This window comes from Amblyraja radiata, chromosome 7, assembly GCF_010909765.2.
Source record: "Amblyraja radiata isolate CabotCenter1 chromosome 7, sAmbRad1.1.pri, whole genome shotgun sequence".
NCBI lineage: Eukaryota > Metazoa > Chordata > Chondrichthyes > Rajiformes > Rajidae > Amblyraja > Amblyraja radiata.
In genome coordinates this window covers 43,348,541-43,374,927 of record NC_045962.1, presented here as the reverse complement: position 1 = coordinate 43,374,927, position 26,387 = coordinate 43,348,541, and the positions used below count along the sequence as shown (strand labels likewise).

The 26,387-nt window shown below is 44.6% G+C and overlaps 1 protein-coding gene across 3 annotated transcripts in view; it reads left to right on the top strand.

Moving 5' to 3' along the window:
- col6a1 (collagen type VI alpha 1 chain) overlaps nt 1–14,630 on the top strand; it is a 71,144-nt gene extending 56,514 nt beyond the window's left edge. For 2 of the 3 annotated variants that reach the window (XM_033024339.1, XM_033024338.1), the window contains 6 exons: nt 1,813–1,946; nt 4,044–4,153; nt 6,789–6,969; nt 8,326–8,497; nt 8,652–8,681; nt 11,158–14,630. In XM_033024339.1, the coding sequence (XP_032880230.1) occupies nt 1,813–1,946; nt 4,044–4,153; nt 6,789–6,969; nt 8,326–8,497; nt 8,652–8,681; nt 11,158–11,759 (1,229 nt within the window). In that variant the 3' untranslated portion in view covers nt 11,760–14,630. The remainder of the gene's footprint in view (nt 1–1,812; nt 1,947–4,043; nt 4,154–6,788; nt 6,970–8,325; nt 8,498–8,651; nt 8,682–11,157) is intronic. The other variant, XR_004412604.1, reaches the window with a different exon arrangement.
- Nucleotides 14,631–26,387: the final 11,757 nt, after the last annotated feature.

Below are 26,387 nucleotides of genomic sequence, written 5' to 3'. Positions count from 1 at the left end.
TTAATAGAGGCAAGGAACTGTCAGAAGATTTCATTCATGCTGCCCTTTGGATGTTCTCCATCCCGTTCAAAACAATGGGTGTAGAAAAGATTCACAAGGATGTTACCTGGATTGGAGGGCTTGATTATAAGGAGACATTGTATAGGCAGGATCTGTATTCACTAGAGCAAAGGAGGCCAAGGGGAAATATGACAGAGGAATATAAAATCACGAGAGGCATGGATAGGATAGATAGCCAGAGTCTTTTTTCTATTACGGGTGTATAAATCTTGAGAACATTGGCTTATGATGAGAGGGAGGAGGTGTAAAGGGAATCTGAGTGGCTAACGTTTTGGATAAAGTGAATCTTTGGTATCTGGAATGAGCTGCCAGAGGAGATGTTGGAGGCAGGAACAATAACAACATTTAAGAGACATCTGTATAGTAATTGAATGAATAGTGCATAGAGGGATATCGAATGAATGTAGATATGGGATTAGTACAGATAGGCATAACGGTTAGCATAGATGAGGTGGGCTGAAGGGCCTTATTCTGTGCTACATAATTTTGTGACTACATTACTCTTAAACTTCACCATTGAGAGTTGTTCTTCTGTAAAGATCAATGACCTCAAAACATACATGTCCACTTTAAAGCAAAAAATAATTCCAGTGCCACAAAAACAAAATTCCCCAAAAGTATCAATCAATGGATGAAGATAGGGTGAAGTGAAAGAGATGAGGAAAATATGACCTTGGAGATGTATAGATGTTGTGATGTGTAATGGAAGATTCTTTCTAGATTAATGAACATGTTTGGGGCATCCATAAATCATTTATTCCCCACAAAAAAAACAGTCCATTCAGCTTCCTTAGCCACTTTGACAATCAATTTCTACACAGCCAAGTCTACAACTTAATTCCTTCAACCTTCATTGGTCCCATTTTCCAACCTCCACATTAGTAGTGAAAGTTGAAACAAAATGCTGGAGTAACTCAGCAGGTCAAGCAGCATCTCTGGAGTAAAGGAATAGGTGATGTTTCGGATCGGAACCCTTCTTCAGACGGAGTGATAGAGATGGTGGGGGAGGGTGGGGGGGGGGACTGTAGATGAGAAAAGGCCAGGACAAAACAGGGCCGGCAACAGATGACCTCAAGAGGATAGAGTACATAATGGCCAATTGTTGGCTGGGGAAGATGTGGCAAATAGAGGGATACAAGGATGTGAACAATGGGACTATTAGGACCACTGGGGTGAGGGTGGGTGGGAGGAGGGGGGAGGAGAAGGAATGCAGGAGTTACTTAAATTTAGAGAAAGCAATGTTCATACTACTGGGTTGTAAGCTGTCCAGGCAAAATATGAGGTGCTGTTCCTCCAATTTGCACTGAGCCTCACAATGACAGTGGAGGAGGCCCAGGACAGCAATGTCAGTATGGGAATGGGAAGGAGAGTTGAAATGTTTGGCAAACGGGAGATCGCGTTGGACAAAGCGGACTGAGCATAAGTGTTCGGCTATGCTTGGTCTCGTCGATATTTAGGAGCCTACACTGAGAACAATGGATACAGCAGATGAGGTTGGAGGAGGTGCAAATAAATCTCTGCCTCACCTTAAACCTCTACCTAACTGTATCTCTCAAAGGGGCCCCTGGATGGAGTCGAGGGAGGAGGTATAAGGAAGGAAGTAGTGAAGGTTCTTTTGTTTTAACTAAAGTCCGTCAATTATCACCACTGGGTGGAGTGGAAGAGAATCTCAGCCGTGTAGGAGTTGTGAGCAAAATACGGCTCCCCCTTGAATAAAAGAAGGGAGTACCAGACCAATTCTTTTCCTTGCAGAATGTAAGTGTGGGCCCATTGATCTCCTGTTTGTGGTGGACAGCTCAGAAAGTATCGGTGATGAAAACTTCAAGCTGTCCAAGCAGTTTATACTCACTGTGATTGAAAGACTGAGCAAAGATGAAAAGATCAAGGTAAGATCAAAACGCTGAGAGGGTTGATTGACAAATGGAAATGCTGACAATGTTTACAAATAAACAGGGCTAGATGTTAAAAGTCCAAAGTGCCAAATATCAATTTACTCCCGATGGTGATGGGAGCCTTCTGCACTCACCTATGCTCCTCTGATGTTGAGAAAGGCTAAGCAGACACGTCATTGGGGTTATCAAGTGGGCACTTACTTTCATCGACGTTTCGCTGATTGAACCCACAACGTCTACAGTAGGCTCAGCGGTGCATTCTGGCGTCCCAGAACCACCCCCCTCTGCATCTGTCTAGTCGGTTATTTGGGAGACCAAATTAGGTCTTTTTGAGAATTATGCATGGCACTGCAATGCCTCTTAAAGAAAGCAACACCTCGATTCACTGTCCTAGAGAGATTAGGTGGCACTCTGCTGGTTAATAACATAAACAATTTTCACTCAGGAGGCATCATTGCAATGTAACTTGTAACACAACTGCACGATCGCCAGATGCACTTCGCAAACCACTAAAGGTAACAGTCCTGAAGGAAATGACAATAGTTTGCATCTGTGTTATATTCAGATCAGACTACAGATGAAGCAAGGTTGGAATTCTGCTTCAGTGGATACAAATCCAAAGATTATAATCTCAGTCAAAATTTAGGATTGAATTTGAAAAACTATTTAAAATCCAATGGCACTGTGGTGCAAGGGTAGAGTTGCTGCCTTACAGCGCAAGAGGCCCGGGTTCGATCCTGACCGGAAGGCTGACTGTATGAAGGTTGTACGTGGGTTTTCCCCGGGTGCTCCGTTTTCCTCCCACATTCTAAAGATGTACAGGTATGTGGTTTAATTGGCTTTGGTAAATATGGTAAATTGTCCCAGTGTGTAGGATAGTGTAGCGTATGGGGTGATCGCTGATCAGCGTGGACCCGGTGGGCTGAAGGGCCTGCTTCTGCACTGTATCTCTCAACTAAACTAAACTAAAATATTGAGGAGTTTAACATTTTCATGGCAATGCATATTTTGGCTACAGAGTAAAACTTAACACAACACTATTGTTGGACCTATTCCAACGCAAAAGTGGAATGCGTGACTGTTCTGAGAATGTTCAGGAGACATTGAAACCGCTGGAATTCTCAATCCTTTGCCAAAATACAAAACAAGCTAAAGGCAGAGCAGCACCTAGTGAAATTTCCAGCCTTTGCTCGTTCCAAAACTAATGAGATTTTGAAGAGAAAACACCCCGACAAATGCAACTGTGGTTGAGATTAGACAACTGAAGGTAAATGCTGCCCATATCTTAAGGCGCAATAGGATGTTGACAATTTATCCAGAAAAAACACTTATGGTTGTTCATAACAACAGTCATCCAAAATGTGCACACTGCAATACTTTTTTCAGGCCCTTTATATTATGAATAGGAATAGTTCCTCCACTCTGTTCTGCCATTCAATTAGACCACGGCTAATCTTCATCTTAACTCCAGGAATCCATTTTAGTACACTTGGCCCTTAATGCCTTTTTAAAAAAAGTATCACATGCGATACCAGAATCCAGGTTTTTCCATGACACGGAGTGTGAAGATGTTTTTTTCAATTTCACTTGCACCTGAATTCTCTCCCAGAGGTAAAATGCATCTCCCATCCACCCTGTTGATCACATTTTGGTTGCCTCAATTAGATAATTCCCATATGTTAGGAATGCCAGCCTCCTTATTGCAACCTGTCTGTTAAGCCTGTCATCATTAAGGTATATCCTCTCCACTGCTATGTATCCTTTCCCTGGTGCAATGCTCAAAGCTAAACATGGCATTCCAGATGAGGTTTGGCCTTTGGGTCTGTCTGCCTGAATCTTTCCCTTGTAATCCTACCTGCTTTTGGTACAGACCAACTTCCATTGAGCCGATAAATTACTTTATATCTGCCTATGTTCATGTTTTTACACGTGTGTGCCTTGGTCTCTCTTTTTCCTCACTTGCAATTACCAAGGAATTAGTCTCTGGCCCACTATTACTTGCATTTGCCCACATTCATGAATACCTTGTTCCTATTTAACCTGGTCTGAATCTAGAATGCACTAATTCTTTGTTCTCTTTGTCTTCTCCAGTTCGATGGCAAAGAATCCAATATTGGAGTTGTGCAGTATAGTCACGCTGGAACAGAAGAACTGGTCTCAATGAAGGATGCCAACATAACCTCACTGGCTGAGTTGAAACTGTACGTCTCCTATTTTATGACTAACAATTACTTCCTGACCCGCTGAGTTACTCCAGCATTTTGTGTCTACCTTCGATTTAAACCACCATCTGCAGTTCTTTCCTACACAATTACTTCTTCATGTTATTTGTTAAAATCTGCATTATTTATCACATTTCTTCCAAGCTACATTGGCATAGTAGAATACCTTCAGAGGAGCAAAGTAGAGCAATTACATAACATTATATCTCCAAGGCATGAAGGTAGATTGAAGATAGGGAGCCCAAGGTGCAGATTTGTGTTCCGGGGAAGATGGTTTTATTTCAATAATGTCTAGACAGAAGAACAACGGAGGCTACCCGTGAAGGATGTGGGCAGAATCTGTTCATACAAGACAATGAACGCGTTAAACTTGTGCATTGTCAGATAATAAATCTACATGCATTAGCAGTGAATGGGTAGACCAGTTTCCCGATTTGGCATATTTCTACTCCAGCACTGTGCCTTCATCAGTTTGGCTTCTGTTTGATCTGGCAACAGATATGCTGGTCCATGAGGTTGCAGAGAGGAATATACCACTGATGTATCACAGTATTGCAGGAATGGCTGGTATTGAACTGCAACATCTGCATTGAGAATGCTGCATCTAGGTCAGTCCGACCTTAAACCCCTAGTAATGTTGCCCTAAGGTCCTAGGGATCATGAGAAGTTCACTTTGAACTCCGTGAAACTCTGTCAATGGCTTCGGCCTTGCCTTACTACGTGGCAGTGGAAACTGGGAGCAAACATCACATTCTGCAATATTGCTCCCATATCACGGTCCCGTGTGGCCCTGCCCAGCCAGTCCATCCGTGGCAAAGTGAATGGACTTCAAAACCCTGGAAGCACAAATATTAAAATTAGGGCCAGGAAATCAAGGGCTATGGCAGGAAGCAGTTCATCACAGGAAATTAAATTTTGAATTTTCGTGAGTTTTCTCTAGATGCTCTGGTTTCCCCCCACACTCCAAAGATGTGTAGGTTTATAGGTTACTTGGCTTCTGTTTACGTGTAAATTGTCCCTTGTGTATAGGATACTGTATGGGGATCGCTAGTCAGTGTGGACATTGTGGACCGAATGGCCTGTTACTGCACTGTATCTCTAAACTAAACTAAACTCTAAAGCATCCTGCTCAGTTGATGTGAGAGTAATGCAAGTCAAGGTTGTGAAATACTTTGCATTTGGGTGGCAACTACACTCTACCTCTGGAGAAAACAATCAGTGGCAGCAAACAATGGAGGGTGACAACAGGGATGGATGGGAACACCAGTAGAAGAGCAAAAGCTACAAGGAAATGTAGAAGATTGATGCAAAAAGCTAGAGTAACTCAACGGGTCAGGCAGCATCTCTGGAGAAAAGGAATAGGTGACGTTTTGGGTCGAGACCCTTCTTCATAACAAATGATTGCAAGATTATTTTTTGCATGTCTTTCATTCATTTGTTATGACTTTTTGCATATATTTCATTCATTTATTCTACATCTCTCCATATCGCCGTCTATCTCTTATTTCCCTTTTCCCTAGCTCTCAGTGTGAAGAAGGATCTACAATACAATACAATACAATACAATACAAATTTATTGTCATTTGAGCCCCAGTGAGACTCAAACAAAATTTTGTTTCCACAGCCATACAAACAAAAACAATGTCCTACAGACATACACACAATTAAGTTCACACAAACATCCATCACAGTGAACCCACTGTGATGGAAGGCAAAGTATTTTCTCTCCCCTGCTCTCAATTTCTCTCCCGATGTCCAAGCTCCAGGCGGGTGATGCTAAGTCCCACAGCCATTTTAGGCCGCGCGGGGCGATTTACGGCCCCGCTCCCAGTCTGAAAGTACAAGGTCGGAGCCCCAGCGTGCGATGGTGAGCCCCACGGCCATGAAGCCGCGCCAGGTGATGTACGGTCCCGGTCCGGGTCGTTCCAACCCCGCGACACGGGCTGGAGAAGTCGCGTTGCGGGCGCTCCATGAAGCGGTCTCTCTCTCCCCCCCGGACCCGCGAGCTCCCGATGTCCCGATGTCCACCGGACCTGCGGCTGCGGCTGCGTTGCTGGAGCCTCCGAGCCCCAGGAGTCGAGTCGCAGCAGCGAGTCACCACCGCTCCCCACGCACCGAGGCCGGCCAGCCCCACGATGGTGAGTAGTCCGCAGATCCGCAGTCTCCCGAGCCCCCGGGTCGTTCAGGTTGGAGGCCGCTCCACGGTGCTAGGCCCCAACGACAACGGAGACCCGACAGGGAAAAGGTCGGGTCTCCCGAACAGGGAAGAGATTTAAAACGGTTTCCCCCTCCCCCCCCCCCCGCCCCCCACATATACACATTTAAAACCAAGCTTAAAAAAACACAAACACTACATTTAACTAGACAAAAATAAAAAAAAGACAGACAGGCTGTAGGAGCCGCTGCAACGAGTCGCGCCGCCACCACTCGAACCGAACCGTCACGTATTCCTTTTCTCCAGAGATGTTGCCTGACCCGTTGAGTTACTCCAGCTTTTTGTGTCTATCTTTGGTTTAAACCAGCAGTTGCAGGTCCTTCCTACATAAGAAAATGTAAAAACCTGATTGTTTAAACAGTAGCAATAACAATGGGAACTGTTTTTTCTAATCCCTAGCGCAATTAAAAACCTCAAGTGGATTGCGGGAGGAACATTCACCGGTTCGGCACTGGACTGGTCGAAGACTGCTTTCAAAGGATCACTTGCCCAAGCACGAGTGGTTCTGGTGCTAACAGATGGACACACAGATAGTCGGAGAGATTTGAAACCATTGACATCACTTTGCAATGTGGCCAACGTATGTTTTCTTTCATTCACTCTCTGCTTTTATGATATGTGTTCCCTTTCATTTCCAGTACATGGAGAGTTTACAGAAGCTGGGAGGTCTTTGAACAAAGGTGGCCAGGGAGGGATGTGATAGTGGTGTTGTAGATCATGTGGGTTTTGGTCGAGTGGAAACTGTTTCCACTGATGGGCATGGGTTTAAGCTAATTCACGAAAGACCCAGAGAGGAGGAGTTACATTTTACGACAAATTCATCAAAAGTAATATTCAAGAGGGAGTTTATAACTGCTCCGAAAGGAAGGACCAGATGTGAGTGGGAATAATTGAAATATTCCTTCAGGAACTTCCTCTATGGACAGATTCCTTCAGTGCTGTATCTATGTAAGATTCTATCTCTCGGTTTCCTGTCTTTGGGGCGCAGTGGTGGAGTCGCTGCCTTACCGCACCAGAGACCCAGGTTCTAACCTGACTACGGGTGATATCTGTATGTAGTTTGTACGTTCTCCCAGTGACCACCTGGGTTTAGCGTACAAATTTGTAGGTTAATTGGCTGAGGTAAAAATTGTAAATTGTCCCTAGTGTGTGCAGGATAGTACTAGTGTATGGGGATAACTGGTCGGCATTTCCACACTGTATCTCTAATGTCTAAAGCCTCAGCGATCTCTGCTCTCCTCTCCTCACCTAGCCACTGAAACACACAAACGTCAAGGCTCAGCTACACCAAGGCAGACTTAATTAGGTTTCTACTTTCCTAAACCTGAGCTCAGCCTAAATACTACACTCTTTCCATCATGCCCATTCTTGTATTTGGACTGAAAATGACTTGATTTACAGATTTCCTGGTCTTGTTTTAAAATCACTCCATAGCCCCACGCTTCTGTACAACCTCCTCCAGCTGGTGAAACCTTTGAAATATTTGCTGTAATCTTTTTTCTGCTTGCTGTGATCTTTTTTCGGAGCCTATGACACCATAACACCAACACCACTGGGATTGTGGCCTTTTGTGTATCATAAGCTTCCTACACTGGGTGGTTTTCAGTTGTGTCCAAGCTCTAGAATTTCTTCCCAAGCTTCTCTGCACCTCAAAGATGCTCCACAGTTTTTATTTCTTTAACCCAGCTTTCGATAACATCTCTTTAGGCGGTAACAGGTTTTATTGTTATTGCTTCAAGATTCCTTTAGTTATGAGCAAATGTAAGTTATTGTGGTTAATATGCAACTCTCTTTTTATTGTACTTCCATAACCCAACATCCACTGGTCTTCTAACCTGTACCTTCTGCCCACTATATTGTCCCTCGGTCCCTCGTTTCCTGACACCATCCCTGCACCCTTGCTTTGGTCTCTCACTGGATTCTTGTTGCACCCCAGGTGGTCTCAGTCGGCGTGAGCGACATCTTCCGCAGCAAACCAGGCTCGGAGAACCTGGACCTGATCTCCTGCCACAATTCCCGGACTCCTGGCCTGAGTCTGCAGCGCAGCACATTCACGGCTCTGCTGGAGAATACATTCCTTGAAAACGTCACTGCTTTCATCTGCAAAGGTATACCACCATCCGGTCCGGAGCATAACCATTCCTTTGTATCTCAATGCCCCCGCTCTCCTTAAGGGACAGGAGCTATTCTCCTGTTTTGTGTGGTGTTTTTAATCAAGAATGAATCACTATGCATATTGACATGTTGTTCTTACTTTTACAGACAAGAAGTGCCCAGACTATTCCTGCCCCAGTAAGTACAATTTTATCAAGCTTTCATATAATAAAGACCAAGGCACCAATACTGAAAGATATGGGTAATGAATGGCTGCAGTCTAAATTACTAGGTTGCTCATGTGGGAGTGAGGGAGCCATGGGAATGTTTGCCAGCCATCAATGGATGAAGGAAGGGGGAAAGGTGAGATTATTTAAAGGCCATGGAGGAATTGCTGGGGGATCTTGCAGTCCCAATCTCAGGATGGGATGACCAAACCAGGAGAAACCCAAACCTCTTGTAGAGCAGGACAGAGGGGGGCTGGATTGTCTCTACCTGTCAAACCATCACGGTCACTGCGATATTGCCACCAAGGTTCAGCTGCCGAGGTTTACAGCCAATGCCTATTGTCACATCCTTCTCGCTCAACGCTATATCAAAATGGTCCTGGCTTCAGAATTTTATCTAGCCTCGCCCATCTGAGACAGACAATTGGGTCTGATGGTTCTTTCATTGTGGTCTCATCACAAGGGGCAACTTGGTTATATGTAGCACAGGGAGGAAATGCAAGGATCAGTGCAGAGACGATGTATTCGGTCCTGTGTCCTTTTCAACACTTGGCGAGTTGAGTAGGATTTCTGACCTAAAGCCCCCTTCAGATCTCATGAAATGACTAGTTGGGTCTCTCAAGAGTGTGTGTGGAAATTGTATGATGGGTGACTTTTATTCTCAGTGGCTGCACTAAATAAATGTGCATTGATGATTTATTTTGAACACCTACCATATTCAGAGCCCATTTATTGGGTGCCAATATATCATTTTACTATTATACCTTCCTAAGGGCTGTTCACCAGTGCTACAGCCCAGTTCACATGGACCTAAGTTCTGTGCACTCACTCAAGCTGTATTCTGACCTACTGGTCTTCACGCAGCATCAGACGCACTCGTGTTTGCAGATGTCTCGAGCTGGTGTTCTCGGAGGATATGGGATCTACCTGGAGCCGTCATCTGTGTATTTCTTCCCAGATCAAACCATCCACTTAGCCAATATGATACAATGTAGCTTTTCCCCATATCCTGTGCGTTGGCACTAGCAATCCAAATCCTCTCTTTCCTTGAACACTCCATGGAATGAAAATCACCCAAAACTTTGCTTAAATCATAGGCTTGTGATAGCAAATTCATATTATAGCAGGAAGCCAGTGTCTACTTATACAATCCTAGCTATACATTATGTTCTGAAAACAGTTTGGCATCATTGGTTATCACCATGTTCTCCCTCTTCACAGCAGTACTTTACATTTACAAATCACGCTGTAAACTGCCAGTGCATGTGTCAATCTAAATGCCTTTTAAATGTCGCTATTGTATGGGCTTCCACCATATCCCATTGCAGAGCATTCCTGGCACTAACGCACTATGTAAAAGAGCTTGCCTCGTAAAAATCTTTTCACCATTTCCTACCTCATCCTTAACATATATCCTTTGGCGTTTAGCATTTCCACCCTAGGAAAATGGCACTATCTACCCTATCTTAGTCTTTCATAATTTTATATAGGTATATCAGGTCACCCCTTAGACACTCCAGAGAAAATATTTCATGTTTGTCCAATCTCTCCTTATTGCTAATATACTCCAATCCTGGGGAACCTCTGTTACAGTCTCCAAATCCTCCACACCCTTCTTGTAATGCGCTGACCAGAACTGCACTACACACAATACTCCAAATGTGGTCTAACCAAAGTTTTATGCAACTGCAACATGACTTTCTGACTTTTATAACCAAATCCCCTGCTCTATGAAGGCAAGTATTCCATATGGTTTCTTTACCACCTTATTTAGTAACTGAGTTGCCACTTTTAGGGAGCTATGGACTTGCACCCCGCTATCCCTTTGTACATTAGTGCTCCCAAGGGTCTTGACCATAACTATACTTTTTACATTTAACCACGCAAAATGCAAAACCTCACACTTGTCTGTATTAAACTCCTATCTGCCTTTTCCTTTCCCAATTTTCCAACTGGCCTACATCCTGCTGAATCTTTTGACGATCTTGATCGCTATCCACAACTCCAAACTTTTTCACCTGCAAACTGACTAATCATCCCGTGAGCATTTTTCTCCAAATTATTTATGTATGTATCAGAAACCACAAGGGTCCCAACACTGATCACAGACCTCCAGTCAAAATCACACCTTCCACCACTACTCACTGTCGGCTACGGCCAAACCAATCTTGAATCCAATCTACCAAGTCTCTGGATGAGGTAATGAGGGATGAAGTATATTTTAAGTGATGGGACAAGGAGCCAGTGTATGCCAACATGCACAAAGGGTGATGTCTAAAAGAATTGAGACCCAACCAGTGTGAAATCGAAAAACTGAGTGCCCTTAAATTTGACAAGCATACCCAGGGTGGTAACTCGGGCATTTCACATTAACCCATTTAAATCTTAAATCATTCTTTTAGTCCATTTCACAAGGTTCTCCTTAAAGGATAATGTTTTCTCTGCAGTTCAATTCAACGCCTCAACCGACATCACCTTCCTGATTGACAGTTCCACCAGTGTCGGGAGCAAAAACTTTGAAACCACCAAGTCTTTTACCAAGCGACTGGCAGAGCGCTTCCTCGGCGCCAAGGTTAGACCTAATGTTGCAGTGCGGGTCTCGGTGGTTCAGTACAGTAAAAGATATGTGACTGTGGCCGAGTTCTCCAACAACTACACGGAAGTATCCGGGAGCATAGCCAAGATGGAGTTTATGAATGACGCCACTGACGTGGGTTCTGCTCTGAAACACGTAATTGATGTCCACGTGGGAAACCGCAACAACGCCAAGAGAAAAGTCCTTTTGTTCACGGACGGCCGATCCCAAGGGGACCTGGTGCATACCATAGAGCGGCAGGCACAATCAGCAAAATCAAACAAGATCGCCGTGTACGCCATTGCTGTGGGTGACCAGATCAACGAGAACAATCTCCGAGCTTTAGTAGCCGGCAAAGCAACTGACTACGATGTAGATCGCAGTGCACGCTACCTCTACAGGGTAAAGGACTACCCCTCTCTTTTGAAAGGTGTATTTTATCAAACTGTTAGCAAACAAATGTCACTTGATTAACAATGAAGACATTTCTAAGCCCTCTAAGCTCTCTTATTTTACGCATATAAAGTGGTTACTTTGTTTGGGAATTTGCTTTCTTGAGATTTGTATTCTTTTCAAAGAGTATTTTCATTCAAGAGTGTTCCTCCCCCACGCCGTCCCTTCACCCTGTGAACTTGCTATCATACCCACCGCTTTGCCCTATACCTGTACCTCTGACTCCTTCCTATTGTCAGTGATACTAGGAACACTTTGCCTTCCTGCTCTAGCTCTAGGTTCAGGCAGCAAGAGGCACAAGCTTCCAAGGTTAAAATGAGCCAGGATGCTTTCAGAGCCCGAGTAAGCTGCCTCTTGGTCTCTGTGAGAAGGAACAACAAGGCATGATAGTCAGCCTGTAGCAGAGTCCCGACCCAAAACATCACCCATCCTTTTACTCCAGAGATGCTGCCTGACCCACTGAGTTACTCCAGCAATTTGTGTCTATCTTCGGTAAATACCAGCATCTACAGTTCCTTTCTACACAGGTATGAATTGGCTATTGTTTCACCAATTTTCTGGACGTTAAATAGGGTGGTACAAAATGAGCGATGACCCAACACACCAAAGAGATCTGACAACTAATATTGACATGGGTTCATTTTCAGCCATCAACGACAGTCCGAGAATCCTTTTGTCCAACAGTTAAGGGCTGAAGGGTTATTCTAGAACATCTCAGGGACACTGGGCTACCCGACTGAGTGAGCAGCTGGTGTGGCCCACACACAGGCATGGTCAGGCCTTCTCTCTGATCACAACCAAAGGTGCTCCCTGGCCCACACCGCTGTTCCCTAAGCATTACAGATACAGATTATATGACGAGGGTGAACCAGTCCAAATTATCACCTATGGACTGGAGTCACTCACACCCTCAGTCTGACCATGGATCCAGGCACAGTCACACTCTCAGTCTGACATGGACTGGGCACAGTCACACTCTCAGTCTGACACGGACTGGGCTCAGTCACAAACTGCGGCTCAGTTACAGACCAGGCCCAGCCATGATGTGGGTCCAATGCATGCCTCCCCTCTTCAGGCAGTTCTCACGCCTGCCCTGTGGCCTTTATGTCCAGGATTTGATCACCAAAGGTTGTGCTCCTGAGTGCAGTGGGGGGGAAACAGTTTGGACCCCTGCAGCCATCGTTTGATGCAATTATGACTTTATGAGTCAGTTTGCTCCTGATTCCCAAATTATTAGCAGGGGGCTCAAGGCTTTGCTTTCTCGCTCTACTGATGGTTTTATTCCTTTCGCAGCCTCCACAGGACCCGCTAACTTTTTTTGCGACTATACTGTACAATTGGAGTTAGTTCATTTTAGGGCAAGGCAATTACAGGTGATCAATAGCTGGGAAAATTGACAGGGGGCACTTATGTCCTCAATGGAAAAGGAGCATGTCAGCAGCTGCTCCACTCGATTGCCAATTCCACTAGATCACCATCTCCACCAGATCACTAGCTCCACTCGATTGCCAACGATCCATGCTTAGCAGCAACCTGGAGAAATATCGCTGGCTGAATATGTTCCCATAATGGTTAAAATCTGGGATTGAGCTGGTGATCAGATTTTCCACTGTGCTGTCTGCCATGAGTCAGCTGACCCAATAATTCAAGCCATATCACCTAAAGTCCTGTCGAATGGTAGCATTGAATGAGGATGATGGATATGGGTGGGAGAGAATGTATCTTGTTGTGTTTTATGATTGTTGGCAGACCAATTTCCCTCCTGGGGTAAATAAAGTTCTATCGTATCATCAAGGGAGAGGGTCACTGTCACAGACTCTATTTAAAGAGACAGCTTCATGATCATGGCTGCCGCAAAACTGTTTCTAGTCCACTAATGGATCTAAATACTTTGTCCTAAGTACTTGGCAGTAATATAAAAATGTGGATTTCCAATAAAACAGTGTGGATTGATATTCTAGCACTGATACTTTGAAGGAGGTTTAAAGCAGCTGTGACTGATAACTGTTGCAACTTGTACACTAATATGTACATCAGTATATCTTCCCAAACATTGGGTGGCAAAATTGGATCGGGTTCGTTCCAATGCTCCGTTGCTTAAGAAATCGGTCCTCTCTTTTTTTTAACCAAAGACCATTCGGCGTGGAGTGAGTTAAAGTCATTGGAAGAGATAGTTGAAGTCAGGATTAAAGGAAAATTGGATGTACATAAAAGGACATCAAGTTGGTTCTTCCAAAGGGAGAAGGGATTAAGTGATTTAATGAACGGGAGGTTAGTTGGGGATAATTTGTGGAAGGACTACTTGATGGTTTAGAAACCAAAGTCGTTGCAGATGGCTGTTGCTAGATATAATTACAGAGTGTGATACATGGGCTGTGAACCTGTCCTCATCCTGATTATTTGTGGATGATCATGGCTTCAAGAGACAATAACTCAATTACAACAAAGATGTTAGATTAATGGGTCCTGCTGGATGGATAATACCACAAGGAATGAATCTCGGCAAATGCTTTGGAAGTTCTATCCATACCGAGACCTAATCATTCAATATTTTATTTTAATGAGCAAACTGTGTTATGATCAGCAAGTAACCACCTTGAATGTAAATAAATGTTACTTTGAAGTAATCTTATATTGGTGCTATGAACATAGAGGGCTACACAAAACTAAACCTACAACACTTTACTTTTTGGACCATGTGTGAGGTAAAAACCTGCTTTAATCTAATCTGTATTTGGCAGAACTCATTTTGTATTTGTAAAATATTAACATTTTTTTACGGGGCCGGTATCATGTTTGCAGTCACATTTGTAATGAAACAGTAGGATATCATATACAGATTGGGTTATAAATGTTAAATAAAGAATTTCATGTGCACTGCCAGTACTTGAATTTCCTCTGGAGTCCTCTGTGTTCTGTTTGCAACATCTTTGCTAAAGGCCCTTTGGCTCACCGAGTCTGCAAAGACCAGCGATCACCCCACAGTAACACCATCCTACACACACAATTTACATTTATACCAAGCCAATGTAACGTACAGACCTGTACTCTTTGGAGTGTGGGAGGAAACCGAAGATCTTGGAGAAAACCCATGTGGTCACGGGGAGAGCGTACAAACTCCGTACAGACAACACCCGTACTCGGGATCAGACCCAGCTCTCTAGCATTGTAAGGCAGCAACTCTACCACTGCGCCACCATGCTGCCACAGTTTTATTCACTTATGTGATGTCTGTTTCAATGAATAAGGCAGCCTTCAAGGCCATCATAAATAGTCACCTGCCACTTCATTTCACAGGGCTGTTAAGAATTAATTAACCATGTTTGTAAGCTGATTACAAACATAGAACCAGAGCAGATAATAAAGGTTTCTCTGAAGCATATTAGGGAACTAAATATTTATTTTTTGTCAGTGGATTCCCAGTTGCTGTCACTGATACTGATTTTATATTTAGGATCTAATGGATTTAAATACCACAACTACAACAGTGGAATTTGAATTTAATTGTCAGCATCATCAATTGAGCTTCTGGACACTAGAATTCATTGAGAAGTTGTGCATCTGCCTTAATCCATCAAATTACTACCAGTGTGGCACTCTCCCGGATAAAAGTATTCAACATTCTTTCATATGAGGGGCTTAATATTCCATGGTGCTTCACAGGTACGATACCTGGCAGAATTTGGGAGTGAGCTGCGGCATTTAAACAATTGCTGGAATGCAATGCGTGTCTGAAAGGAGATAGTAGAGGAAGGATGGTGGTGGAAGGATTGGACACACACATTACCGGAGCTCAAGAGCTGGGCACCTCGAAGTAACAGCCATAGAGAAAGGAGCAAAGGGCATTAGGGATGTACTGGAGAGACCTGGAGATGTAGAATCTTCAGGGACGTAGAGTCTGAAGAAGAGTCTTGACCAAAAAAGGTCACCTATTCCTTTTCTCCAGAGATACTGCCTGATCTGCTGAGTTACTTCAGCATTTTGTGTCTAGAATCTTTAAGAATTGATAACACAAAGGAGGCCATTTAGCCCATCATGCCTGTGCTGGGCAAAAACATCTTTAAACAGTCCAATCTCACCACTTTAGTTTACAACGGTTCAATGTCTTCAGGCTTTCTTGCAAAGAGGATTTCTCCTCCAACAGTCTATTGAACAGTGTGTTCCCAATGTACTGCACTGGGCAACAAGATTTTCTTCACTTCCAATCCCCTTGTTTTCCCCCTCTCTCTCTCCATCCCTCCTCTTCCCAGTTATCCGACCAGTCTGACTGTCCGCAATTACACTTTATCTCTGTTTGCTTTGTTGTCACCTTCTCCCAGCTATCAATGATCTATTCTACATTCTCCTTGACCTTCATCACCTTTGATCTCATTTTCAAACACTTTACCCTTCCTTATCTCTGTGACTCTCTCCCCTGACTCTCAGTCTGAAGAAGGGTTTTGACCCAGAAGGTCACCCATTCCTTCCAACCAGAGATGATGAATGTCCCTCTGAGTTACTCCAACATTTTGTGTCTATCTTAATGCTTCATCCAATTACTTTAAATCAATGTTGTACCCTTTAAGCCCTAGGTGAGAAATAGATCATTTGTGTTTACTTAACCTAGGCCTCTGATAATTTTATCTGCCTCAGTTGAGTCTGGCTCAAAGAGTAAAACCCAAGCCTATCCAATCTTTCCTCGCAGCTACATGTCCCAGTCTGTCTGATATCCCTCTCAATTTTCTATGCAGCCTTCCCAGTGTAACCATATCCCTCCAGCAATGTGATGACCAGAATTGCATACCACACTTAGTCTGTGGTCTAACTGGTATGGTAAGCAGTGCCAGCTTAACCTCACTGCTGTTAGAAAACATTCATAAGTGGCTTTATCTATCTTTTTCCTTTAAGGATCGGTCAATCCAAAATTCATTTATTCCTTTTGTTATGTTTTCCCTTACGTTGATGTCCTGTGCTGAGTGTATTATCTCACACTTGAGTGAATTAAATTCTACTTCTTGGCCTAAGTGGCAGGCCTTTTGTGTCTTCCATCTATACAGTCAATGTTTGTATCATTTGCACACCTCTTTATCATGTTTGCATATGGAGCATGATAAAGAAGTTTGCAAAATTATACAAAAGTATACAACAGCTAACACTGTTAAATTCCACTGCTGGCAGTCTTTCAGCAACTAAGTAATTAGGAATGAACTGAAATGGTTGTCCTTGTCCTAGTAAGTGACATGAAACTTGTGTAGAAGTGCACTGTGTGGGTCTAGGGGGAGACTTGTTTGGAGTAGTCTGCACAGAATTTAAAGAAGGGTGTTTGTCTTGAAGTCCAAGTAGAGTAAGTTTGCAAGGTTGATCTCTGGAATGAGAAGATTACTTTGTCAGGAAAAATTGATCAGGCTGAGAAAGTACTGGAGTCGTACAGTCATTCAGCACCGAAACAGGCCCTTCAGTCCACTATGCCCATGCTGGTCATCAAATTCACTTTTTGACCATTCCTATTTCCCTGTTCGAGGTCTGTAGCCTACTGTTTACAGCATTGGTTCCTATCCTTTTTTAGCTCATGGCCCCCTTGGGATCTTTTAATTTTTCTGTGGCCCCCCCTGACATTATTAGTGGAAAAAATATTATAATACCTTCCATAAAAATATCAGTGTCTATTAATTGCACATATATTCTCTTTTACTCTATTCCACAAACATCAAAAATATTTTGTGGGTTCAATAAAACAACCATTTATAATCATACATTAAAAATATATTTCAACTACATAGATTTAAATTTATTAGAACTGAAATTTAGGAGGCAACAGGGTGGTAGCTCTGTGGCCCCCTTCATTGAGCCGGTGGCCCCCTAAATCCCAAAACATTTCTGTGGCTCTCCTGAAATTTGCCATGGCCCCAAAAGGGGCCATATGGCCCCAGGTTGGGAATCACTGGTCTAGAGTTAAGAAGAAGGAGAAGTGATTGAAACAAGAGAATGTAAAAGGCCTTGACTAAATACTATGAAGACTTTTCCCATGGTGGGAGAATCAAGGACAAGACGGTCCCAGGATGAGCAATAGGCCACCAAGACTGAGATAAGATGTAAATTCATTTGTAGAAATGGGTAAATTAGAGGTTGTGGCAATTGGACAGGAGAATGGATTCAAGACTAAAGATCAGATCATCCACGATCTGAGTGTATGGTGGGGCAGGTTTAGAGAGCTGTATAGGCTGCTCCTAATTCCAATCTTCCTATATACACGGTCTCGGGGCATTTCTACCACTTGCCTCTTCCTCCTCATCTGCATTGTGGTCACTGGATCTCCCTTCCTGTCAGTAACTATCTCCTAAATGTACTGTCCACAAAGCTCTCTGCATCCCGTGTGCACTGCAGTGAGGCAGTGAGAATTAACACTGCCACTTTCTAAGATAAGTTCTCTAGACCTCAAATATGGCATCCATGTGACATTAACAGGCCACAGCTGTATTACCATGTTTATCTTTTCTCTCACAGTTTAGATAGGGCTAATGGAAAAAACTTCTTGATCTGACTACTGAAACACTAACCACTGAGAGTGCTGGCCATAAATAAAGTACTCAATAAAATAAGAGGCAACCATGGCTGACAAGGGTAGTTAGGGATGGAGTAAAACTAAACGTATAACATTGCAAAGAGTAGCGGGAAGCCAGAGGACTGGGAAACTTTCAAAGGAACACAGAAGGTAACGAAAAGGGCAATACGGGGTGAAAAGATGAAGTACGAGGGTAAACTGGCCAAGAATATAAAGAATGATAGTAAAAGCTTCTTTAGGTATGTTAAGAGAAAAAGATTAGTAATGACAAATGTGGGTCCCTTGAAAGCAGAAACATGTGAAACTATTATGGGGAACAAGGAAATGGTAGAAGAATTGAACAGGTACTTTGGTTCTGTCTTCACTAAGGAAGACACAAACAATCTCCCAGATATACTAGAGGACAGTGGATCTAGGGCAGTGGTTCCCAACCTTTTTTTGGCCATGCCCCCCACCTAATCACCTCTAAAATCCTGATGCCCCCCCCCCCCCCTGTGGTGATATATAATTCTTATCATTTAAAAAGTGAACTCCGTTTCAGCTGAAGAAGCTTAAAACGCCAATACCTTGGTTTAAACAAGCTTCAAAAGAACATGGCATCCATGAAAAAGAAAAATGAAATAAACAAAAGACAGTTAAAGTTCTGAGCAAGAAATTACTAAAAAATTGTAAAAAAAAAGAAAAAAACATTAAGTGGTATTAAAATAATAATAATGATAAATATGATAATAAAAGAGTATTCACAGGTAATAAAGAGAGAGAAAATTTCTATATTAGAATATTGAAATATTTGTGGATTGTCTCATACGAAAACAGCAAATAAAGTTTCAAAACATATAATAGAGAACTGAAATGTTATACAACTCTTTGAATCGCATTTCTAAATCCAATTCAATAAATAAGGTTCTCCCATGACCTCGCGCGCTTCGTGCGACGTGCATGAAGAGCGATGGCGCAGTGATTATGTAATAACTACACAATAAAGACCTTTTTTACCTCAAAAAAATTATTTACTCAAAATAACATCTGAAACATAAACTACATATGTTTACCTGATGGAAAATCCAAAAAAATAAAAATCGAAAATTTGGACCCAGACCTCCTCAGTCGCGCTCAATTGCCCCCCATAAAAATCAAATTGCCCCCCTGTGGGGCGTACGCCCCACATTGGGAACCACTGATCTAGGGAGACAGAGGAACTGAATGAAATTTGCATCAGGCGAGAAATAGTATTGGGGATCATTTTCCAATGTTCTATAGATTCAGGATCAGTTCCCGTGGATTGGAGGGTAGCTAATGTTATACCACTTTTCAAGAAAGGAGCGAGAGAGAAAACAGGGAATTATAGACCAGTTAGCCTGGCGTCAGATGCTGGAGTCAATTATTAAAGAAGTAATAATGGCGTATTTGGATAGCAGCAAAAGGATTGGTCCAAGTCAGCATGGATTTATGAAGGGGAATCTTCTGGAATTTTTTGAGGATGTGACAAGTAAAATGGATGAAGGAGAGCGAGTGGATGTAGTGTATCTGGACTTTCAGAAAGCCTTTGATAAGGTCCCACACAGGAGATTAGTGGGCAAAATTAGAGCACATGGTATTGAGGATAGGGAATTGTCATGGATAGAGAATTGGTTGGCAGGCAGGAAACAAAGAGTAGGAATATACGGGTCCCTCCCCAATGGCAGGCAGTGGCGAGTGGAATGCCGCAAGGCTCAGTGCTGGGGTTGCAACTATTTACGATATATATTCATGATTTAGATGATGGGATTAAAAGTAACACTAGCAAATTTGCAGATGACACAAAGCTGGGTGGCAGTGTGATCTGCGAAGAGGATGCTAGGAGGATGTGAGAGCTGGACAGGTTGAGTGAGTGGGCAGATGTGTGGCAGGCAGATGCAGTGTAATATAGATAAATGTGAGGTTATCCACTGGTGGCAAGAACAAGGAGGCAGATTATTGTCTCAATGGTGTCAGATTAGGAAATAGGGAAGTACCTAAGTGTCCTTGTACACCAGTAATTGAAAGAAAACATGCATGTACAGCAGGGCTGCCAACATTGGGTGAGAGTTGAGAGTGAGAAATTGCGAGGGAGCGTAGCGACCGAGGGGGGGAGGGTGTAGGAGGGGGTGTTCCCCCTCCCATAGTAGGCTCCGGAGGCGGCACTCACCCGGTTCGCTCCTGGCTCCGGGCCGGGGTTAAAACTCCATGGGGTGTGGACTGAGCGGTCGACAGACATAGAGCCGCCGGAGGTGAGGGTGGGAGGTGTGTGCCATGCCTCAGGGAGGAAGGGGGAGGGGGGTTGGTGCTGGTAGTTTGATAGCCCTGCTTTAAACCAATCCCCTCTAGTGCTTGAATCACATATCCTGGGAAAAAGACTATGCATTCACCTGATATTCCCCTCATGGTTTTTACTCACCTCTAAAACAATTTTTGCTTTATTTTGAACTTTCAGCACCCGCAGATATTTGAGCGTGAGAAATTTTGTGATCAGCGTGAGAGCATGAGAATTTTGTGAAACGCGTGAGTCTCACGCTCAATGCGTGAGAGTTGGCAGTCCTGCTAATAATGCAAACATTTTATGCAAGTTCCAATTGTTTGGACAAAAATCACTTATTACTGCTTTATAACAGTTAAGTTACTTTAAGACTATTTCAGAAATGATGGCACTCAACAAACAATCAACTAACAAATTAAAGCAAACTAAAAATAAATATCATGTTCCCTTTCCTGACTCAACCTCAAAAGTACTTTAACGCTGTTAACAGAGCAAAGGGATATTAATCTCAAGAATCAAAATGGGGAAAGTGGGGGCAATTTTGCTTAAATGGTAATTCTAAGCCCATTCAGATCTTCATAGAGTCAGAGTTATACAACATGTACGTGGCTGGCCCAATTTGTCCATAATGATCAAGTTGGCATTCTACGTGCCCAGGGACTGGCTGCCGTTCCCAGAACAGCTCGCGTCCCAGGGACTGGCTGCAGTTCTCAGGTCGGCTCGCCTGCCCCGACCTTGCGAAAACGAATTGTAAAAAAACGTGGTTTTTCGGGTTACGGGCCAGATTCAGCCCGTGTGCCGTAGGTTGCCGAACCCTGTCCTAGATGTTTGGCCTCATTGTGGTCCTCCCCATGTTTTACAACCGATTCACCGGTTAGTTTTATCTCCGGCTGCTTCATGTTGTCGGCGGCTGCACATCTACCCAAGAAAGAAGAGAAGAGAAGAGATGCGACGTCACTCACAGCCGCCAACTGACGCGCTTCCCCAGATTGCACAGATCGTTGTGATATGGCGCAAAAAGACAAACTGTGCAGGGACTGAAGACAGCGTGAGAATTCTGTCATCGGCGTGAGAATTGGCTGAAATGCGTGACTCTCACGCTCAAAGCGTGAGAGTTGGCAGCCCTGTCTAAGGCCAGGATGTGACAACAGACGCACAGGGAGACACAAACACAAAGGAAGACACACACACACACACAGGGAGACAGACACACACACACACAGGGAGACAGACAGACATACACAGGGAGACAGACACACACACACACACACACACACACACACACACACACACACACACACACACACACACACACACACACACAGAGAGACAGACACACACATACACAGGGAGACACACACACACATACACAGGGAGACACACACACACACACACAGGGAGACAGACACACACACACAGGGAGACACACACACACACTCACACACACACACACACACACACACACACACACACACACACACACACACACACACACACACAGGGAGACAGACACTCACACACACACACACACACACACACAGGGAGACAGACACACACACACACACACACACAGGGAGACAGACACACACACACACACACACACACAGGGAGACAGACACACATACACAGGGAGACAGACACACACACACACACACACAGGGAGACAGACACACACACACACAGGGAGACAGACACACACACACACACACAGGGAGACAGACACACACACACACACAGGGAGACAGACACACACACACAGGGAGACAGACACACACACACAGGGAGAGACAGACACACACACGGGGAAGCACACACACAGGGACACACACACACACACACACACACACACACACACACACAGGGATACACACACACACACAGGGAGACACACACAGGGAGACACACACTCACACACTCACACACACACACACACACACACACACACAGGGAGACAGACACACACACACAGGGAGAGACAGACACACACATGGGGAGACACACACACAGGGATACACACACACACACACACACACACACACACACACACACACACACAGGGAGACACACAGAGACACGCACACACACACAGGGAGACACACACAGGGAGGCACACACACACACACAAGGAGACACACACAGGGAGACACACACAGGGAGACACACACACACACACACACAGGGATACAGACTCACACACACACACACACAGGGAGACAAACAGACATACACAGGGAGACAGACACACACACACACACACAGGGAGACAGAGACACATACACGGGGAGACACACACACACAGGGATACACACACACACACACAGGGGCACACACACACACACAGGGATACACACACACACACACACACAGGGATACACACAGGGAGACACACAGAGACACACACACACACACACAGGGAGACACACAGGGAGGCGCACACACACACACACAAGGAGACACACACAGGGAAACAGACACACACACACCTTTCCTTCCCCCCCCCCCCTCCATCCTCCCCCTCCCTCCCTCTTTCCTCCCCTTCCTCCTCCTCCTCTTCCTCCCCCAACCCTCCCTCTTTCCTCCCCTCCCTCTCTTTCCTCCCCTCCCTCTCTTTCCTCACCCTCCCTCTTTTTTCTCATGCTTTCTCTTTCTCCCCTTTCTCCTTCCCTTCCTACAATCCCTTACTACATTCCCTCCCCCTGTCTCTCTTTGCCTCCATCCCTCCCTTTTTTTCTTTCTCACTCTCTCTCTCTCCCCTCCCTCTCTTTCCCCGGCCGGGCACGGTGTAGCGTGGATTGGCGGCGCTGGCGCTGCCGTGTGAGTTGAAGGGCAGGAGGGAGGGAGGGAGCGAGGTTGCCGCAGCAGCCGGAAGCGCAGCGCTCGCAGACGGCGCACAAAAGCGCTGACACCCGTTGCCCGGGACCGACGCGCTTCCCCAATCCGTGCATATCGCTGTCATGCGGCGCAAAGAGACAAACTATGCCGCAAAGATCCTATAGCTCCGCCATAGGATCTTTGCTGTGCAGGGACTGAAGACAGCCTGTCAGCGTGAGAATTCTGTCTTCAGCGTGAGGGCGTGAGAATTGGCTGAAATGTGTGAGTGTCACGCTCAAAGCGTGAGAGTTGGCAGCCCTGATGTACAGCAGGCAGTGAAGAAAGCTAATGGCATGTTGGCCTTCATAACAAGATGATTTGAGTGTAGGAGTAAAGAGATCCTTCTGCAGTTGTATAGGGCCTTGGTGAGACCACATCTGTGCAGTTTTGGTCTAATTTGAGGAAGGACATCCTTGCTATTGAGGCAGTGCAGCATAGGTTCACGAGGTTAATCCCCGGGTTGGCGGGACTGTCATATGAGGAAAGATTGGAAAGACTGGGCTTGTAATTAACTGGAATTTAGAAGGATGAGAGGAGATCTCATATAAACATTTCAATTTATAAAAGGACTGGACAAGCTAGATGCAGGAAAAATGTTCTCAATGTTGGGGAAGTCCAGAATCAGGGGCTGCAGTCTTAAGAATAAAGGGGAGGCCATTTAAAACTGGGATGAGAAAATACTTTTTCACCCAGAGAGTTGTGAATTTGTGGAATTCTCTGCCACAGGCAGTGGAGGCCAATTCACTGAATGAATTTAAAAGAGAGTTAGATAGAGCTCTAGGGGGCTAGCGGAATTATGGGATTATGGGAAGGTAGGCACGGGTTACTGATTGTGGATGATCAGCCATGATCACATTGATCAAATGAGGCCAAATGGCCTCCTCCTGCACCTATTTTCTATGTTTCTATGAACCAAGAGCAGGAGAGGATGGCAGACTCAGATAGCATAGGAATTGGTGAAGAGCGACATTCAGGGTGCTTTGCTCGTGGTGAGAAGACAGCAGATTTGAAAGATTTCAGGGGGGATTTGACATGGGTATGGGTGAATCAAATCAAAGATAGAGAGGGCTTGAATCAAGAGCAGGAATCTCAATTGTGAATGGAATGAGCAAGTGCGGAAGATTAATGTTTAAGTAAATAGGCTAGGACGGGGGTTGTGATAGACGATAGACAACAGGTTTGTATTAATGTGTAGGAAAGAACTGCAGATGCTGATTTAAATCGAAAGTAGACACAAAATGTTGCGGGACAGGCAGCATCTCTGGAGAGAAGGAATGGGTGACGTTTCGGGTCGAGACCCTTCTTCAGACTTGTATTAATGGTCTGTATTCAGGATTGTATTAATGGTTGCTTTCAACTTGGTAACTTGTGGGTTGCCTCAGGGATCTGTGTTGGGCCTTCGGCTGTTTATTATTGATATTGAGATGAAGGAGTACAACGTATCAAAGTTTGTTCCCAAGATAGGTAGGAAAGCAAGCTGTAAGAAGGACTCAGAAACGACAAAAGGATATAGAGGGGTAATTTGTCACAGTGATAACAGCAGGAGGATGATGTAGGGAAATGTGTAATCCATTTGGCAGGAACCAATTCCATTCTGTGCCTCTTTTTATGTGTGAATGCACATGACAATCGCGTTTTATCTGTCTTGGGGAGGTTGTGCTCACTTCCCGGACACCCAGGTACATTAACCCAGCTCACTTCCTCACACTGTCCACATACACACTTCCATCATCGTGGGCATGGCACAGCTCCCCAACGTTTGAAATGAGTGCAGGAACCTCCAACCTTCCATCCGCCTTTGTGACTCACAGGAAAGCAAGAAGCAAACCTGCCACATTTGACTTTGAGTGTCCTCACAGTCTCCTTGACGATTTGCTGTCGGACAGACCTCTACAATGTTTGCGTGGGACATCGGTGCTGTGTGACCGAGTTCCAGCAGTCGCTGGTCACTGTAAAGTTTTCTGATTTGATCGCAACCTGGTCATGTCTCATAATAGTCTGACATCAGGGTGCATGGCGATGGATGTATGGCAGGGATCGTAGGTGGTTGAGAGTAGGAGTCTGTCACTATGACAGTAGTCTGTAAGGGGGACGGCATTATTGTCATAAACCCCTGTTAAAATGGCATTTTCTATAACAAACCCCATTAAAGAGGCAATATTGCTATAATAAACCCTTGTTAAAGGGGCATTGTCAACATCACAGATTCCTGTTAAATGGACAGTAGCCCTATCACAGCCCCTATTAAAGGAACAGTATCACTGCCATAGACCACTGTTTAAAGGGCAACATTACTGTCACCACATGTTAAAGGAACAATATTACTTTCATAGACCACTATGAAAGGGGCAGTGTCACAGTCACAGTGCCCATTAAAGTACTAGTGGTGGACTTTAGTAGGAGAGGAAAACCCCTGTCCTTGTCTTAATCCAGGGTGTGTATGTGCCGTTTAACAAGGCGTACAAGTACCTTGGAGTTTACCCAGACAGTAAACTGGACTGGTCCAGGGACGTTGAGGCCCTGAATTAGAAGGGACAGAGCCGCCTGTACTTTCTGAGGAGACTCCACTCTGTCAACGTCTGCAGTAAGATGCGGCAGATGTTCTATCAATCAGTGGTGGCCAGTGCCATCTTGTACGCTCTCGTGTGCAGGGGTAGCAGGGCGAAGGCCACGGACACCAACAGAATCAACAAGCTCGTCAGGAAGGCTGGCTCCATCCTGGGAGTGGAGTTGGATTTATTGGAGGTGGTCTTGGAGAGGAGGATGCTCCTCAAACTGTGGAGCATCTTGGACAATACAGCTCACCCTCTCCACGACACACTCGTGCCAACCTGAGAAGCACCTTCAGCAACAGACTGGTTCCACCAAGATGCAGCACAGAACGCCACAGGAGATCCTTTTTCCCTGTGGCTATCAAACTACAACTCCTCCTCCTTCATGGGGTAAACTGACTCCCCTTCCT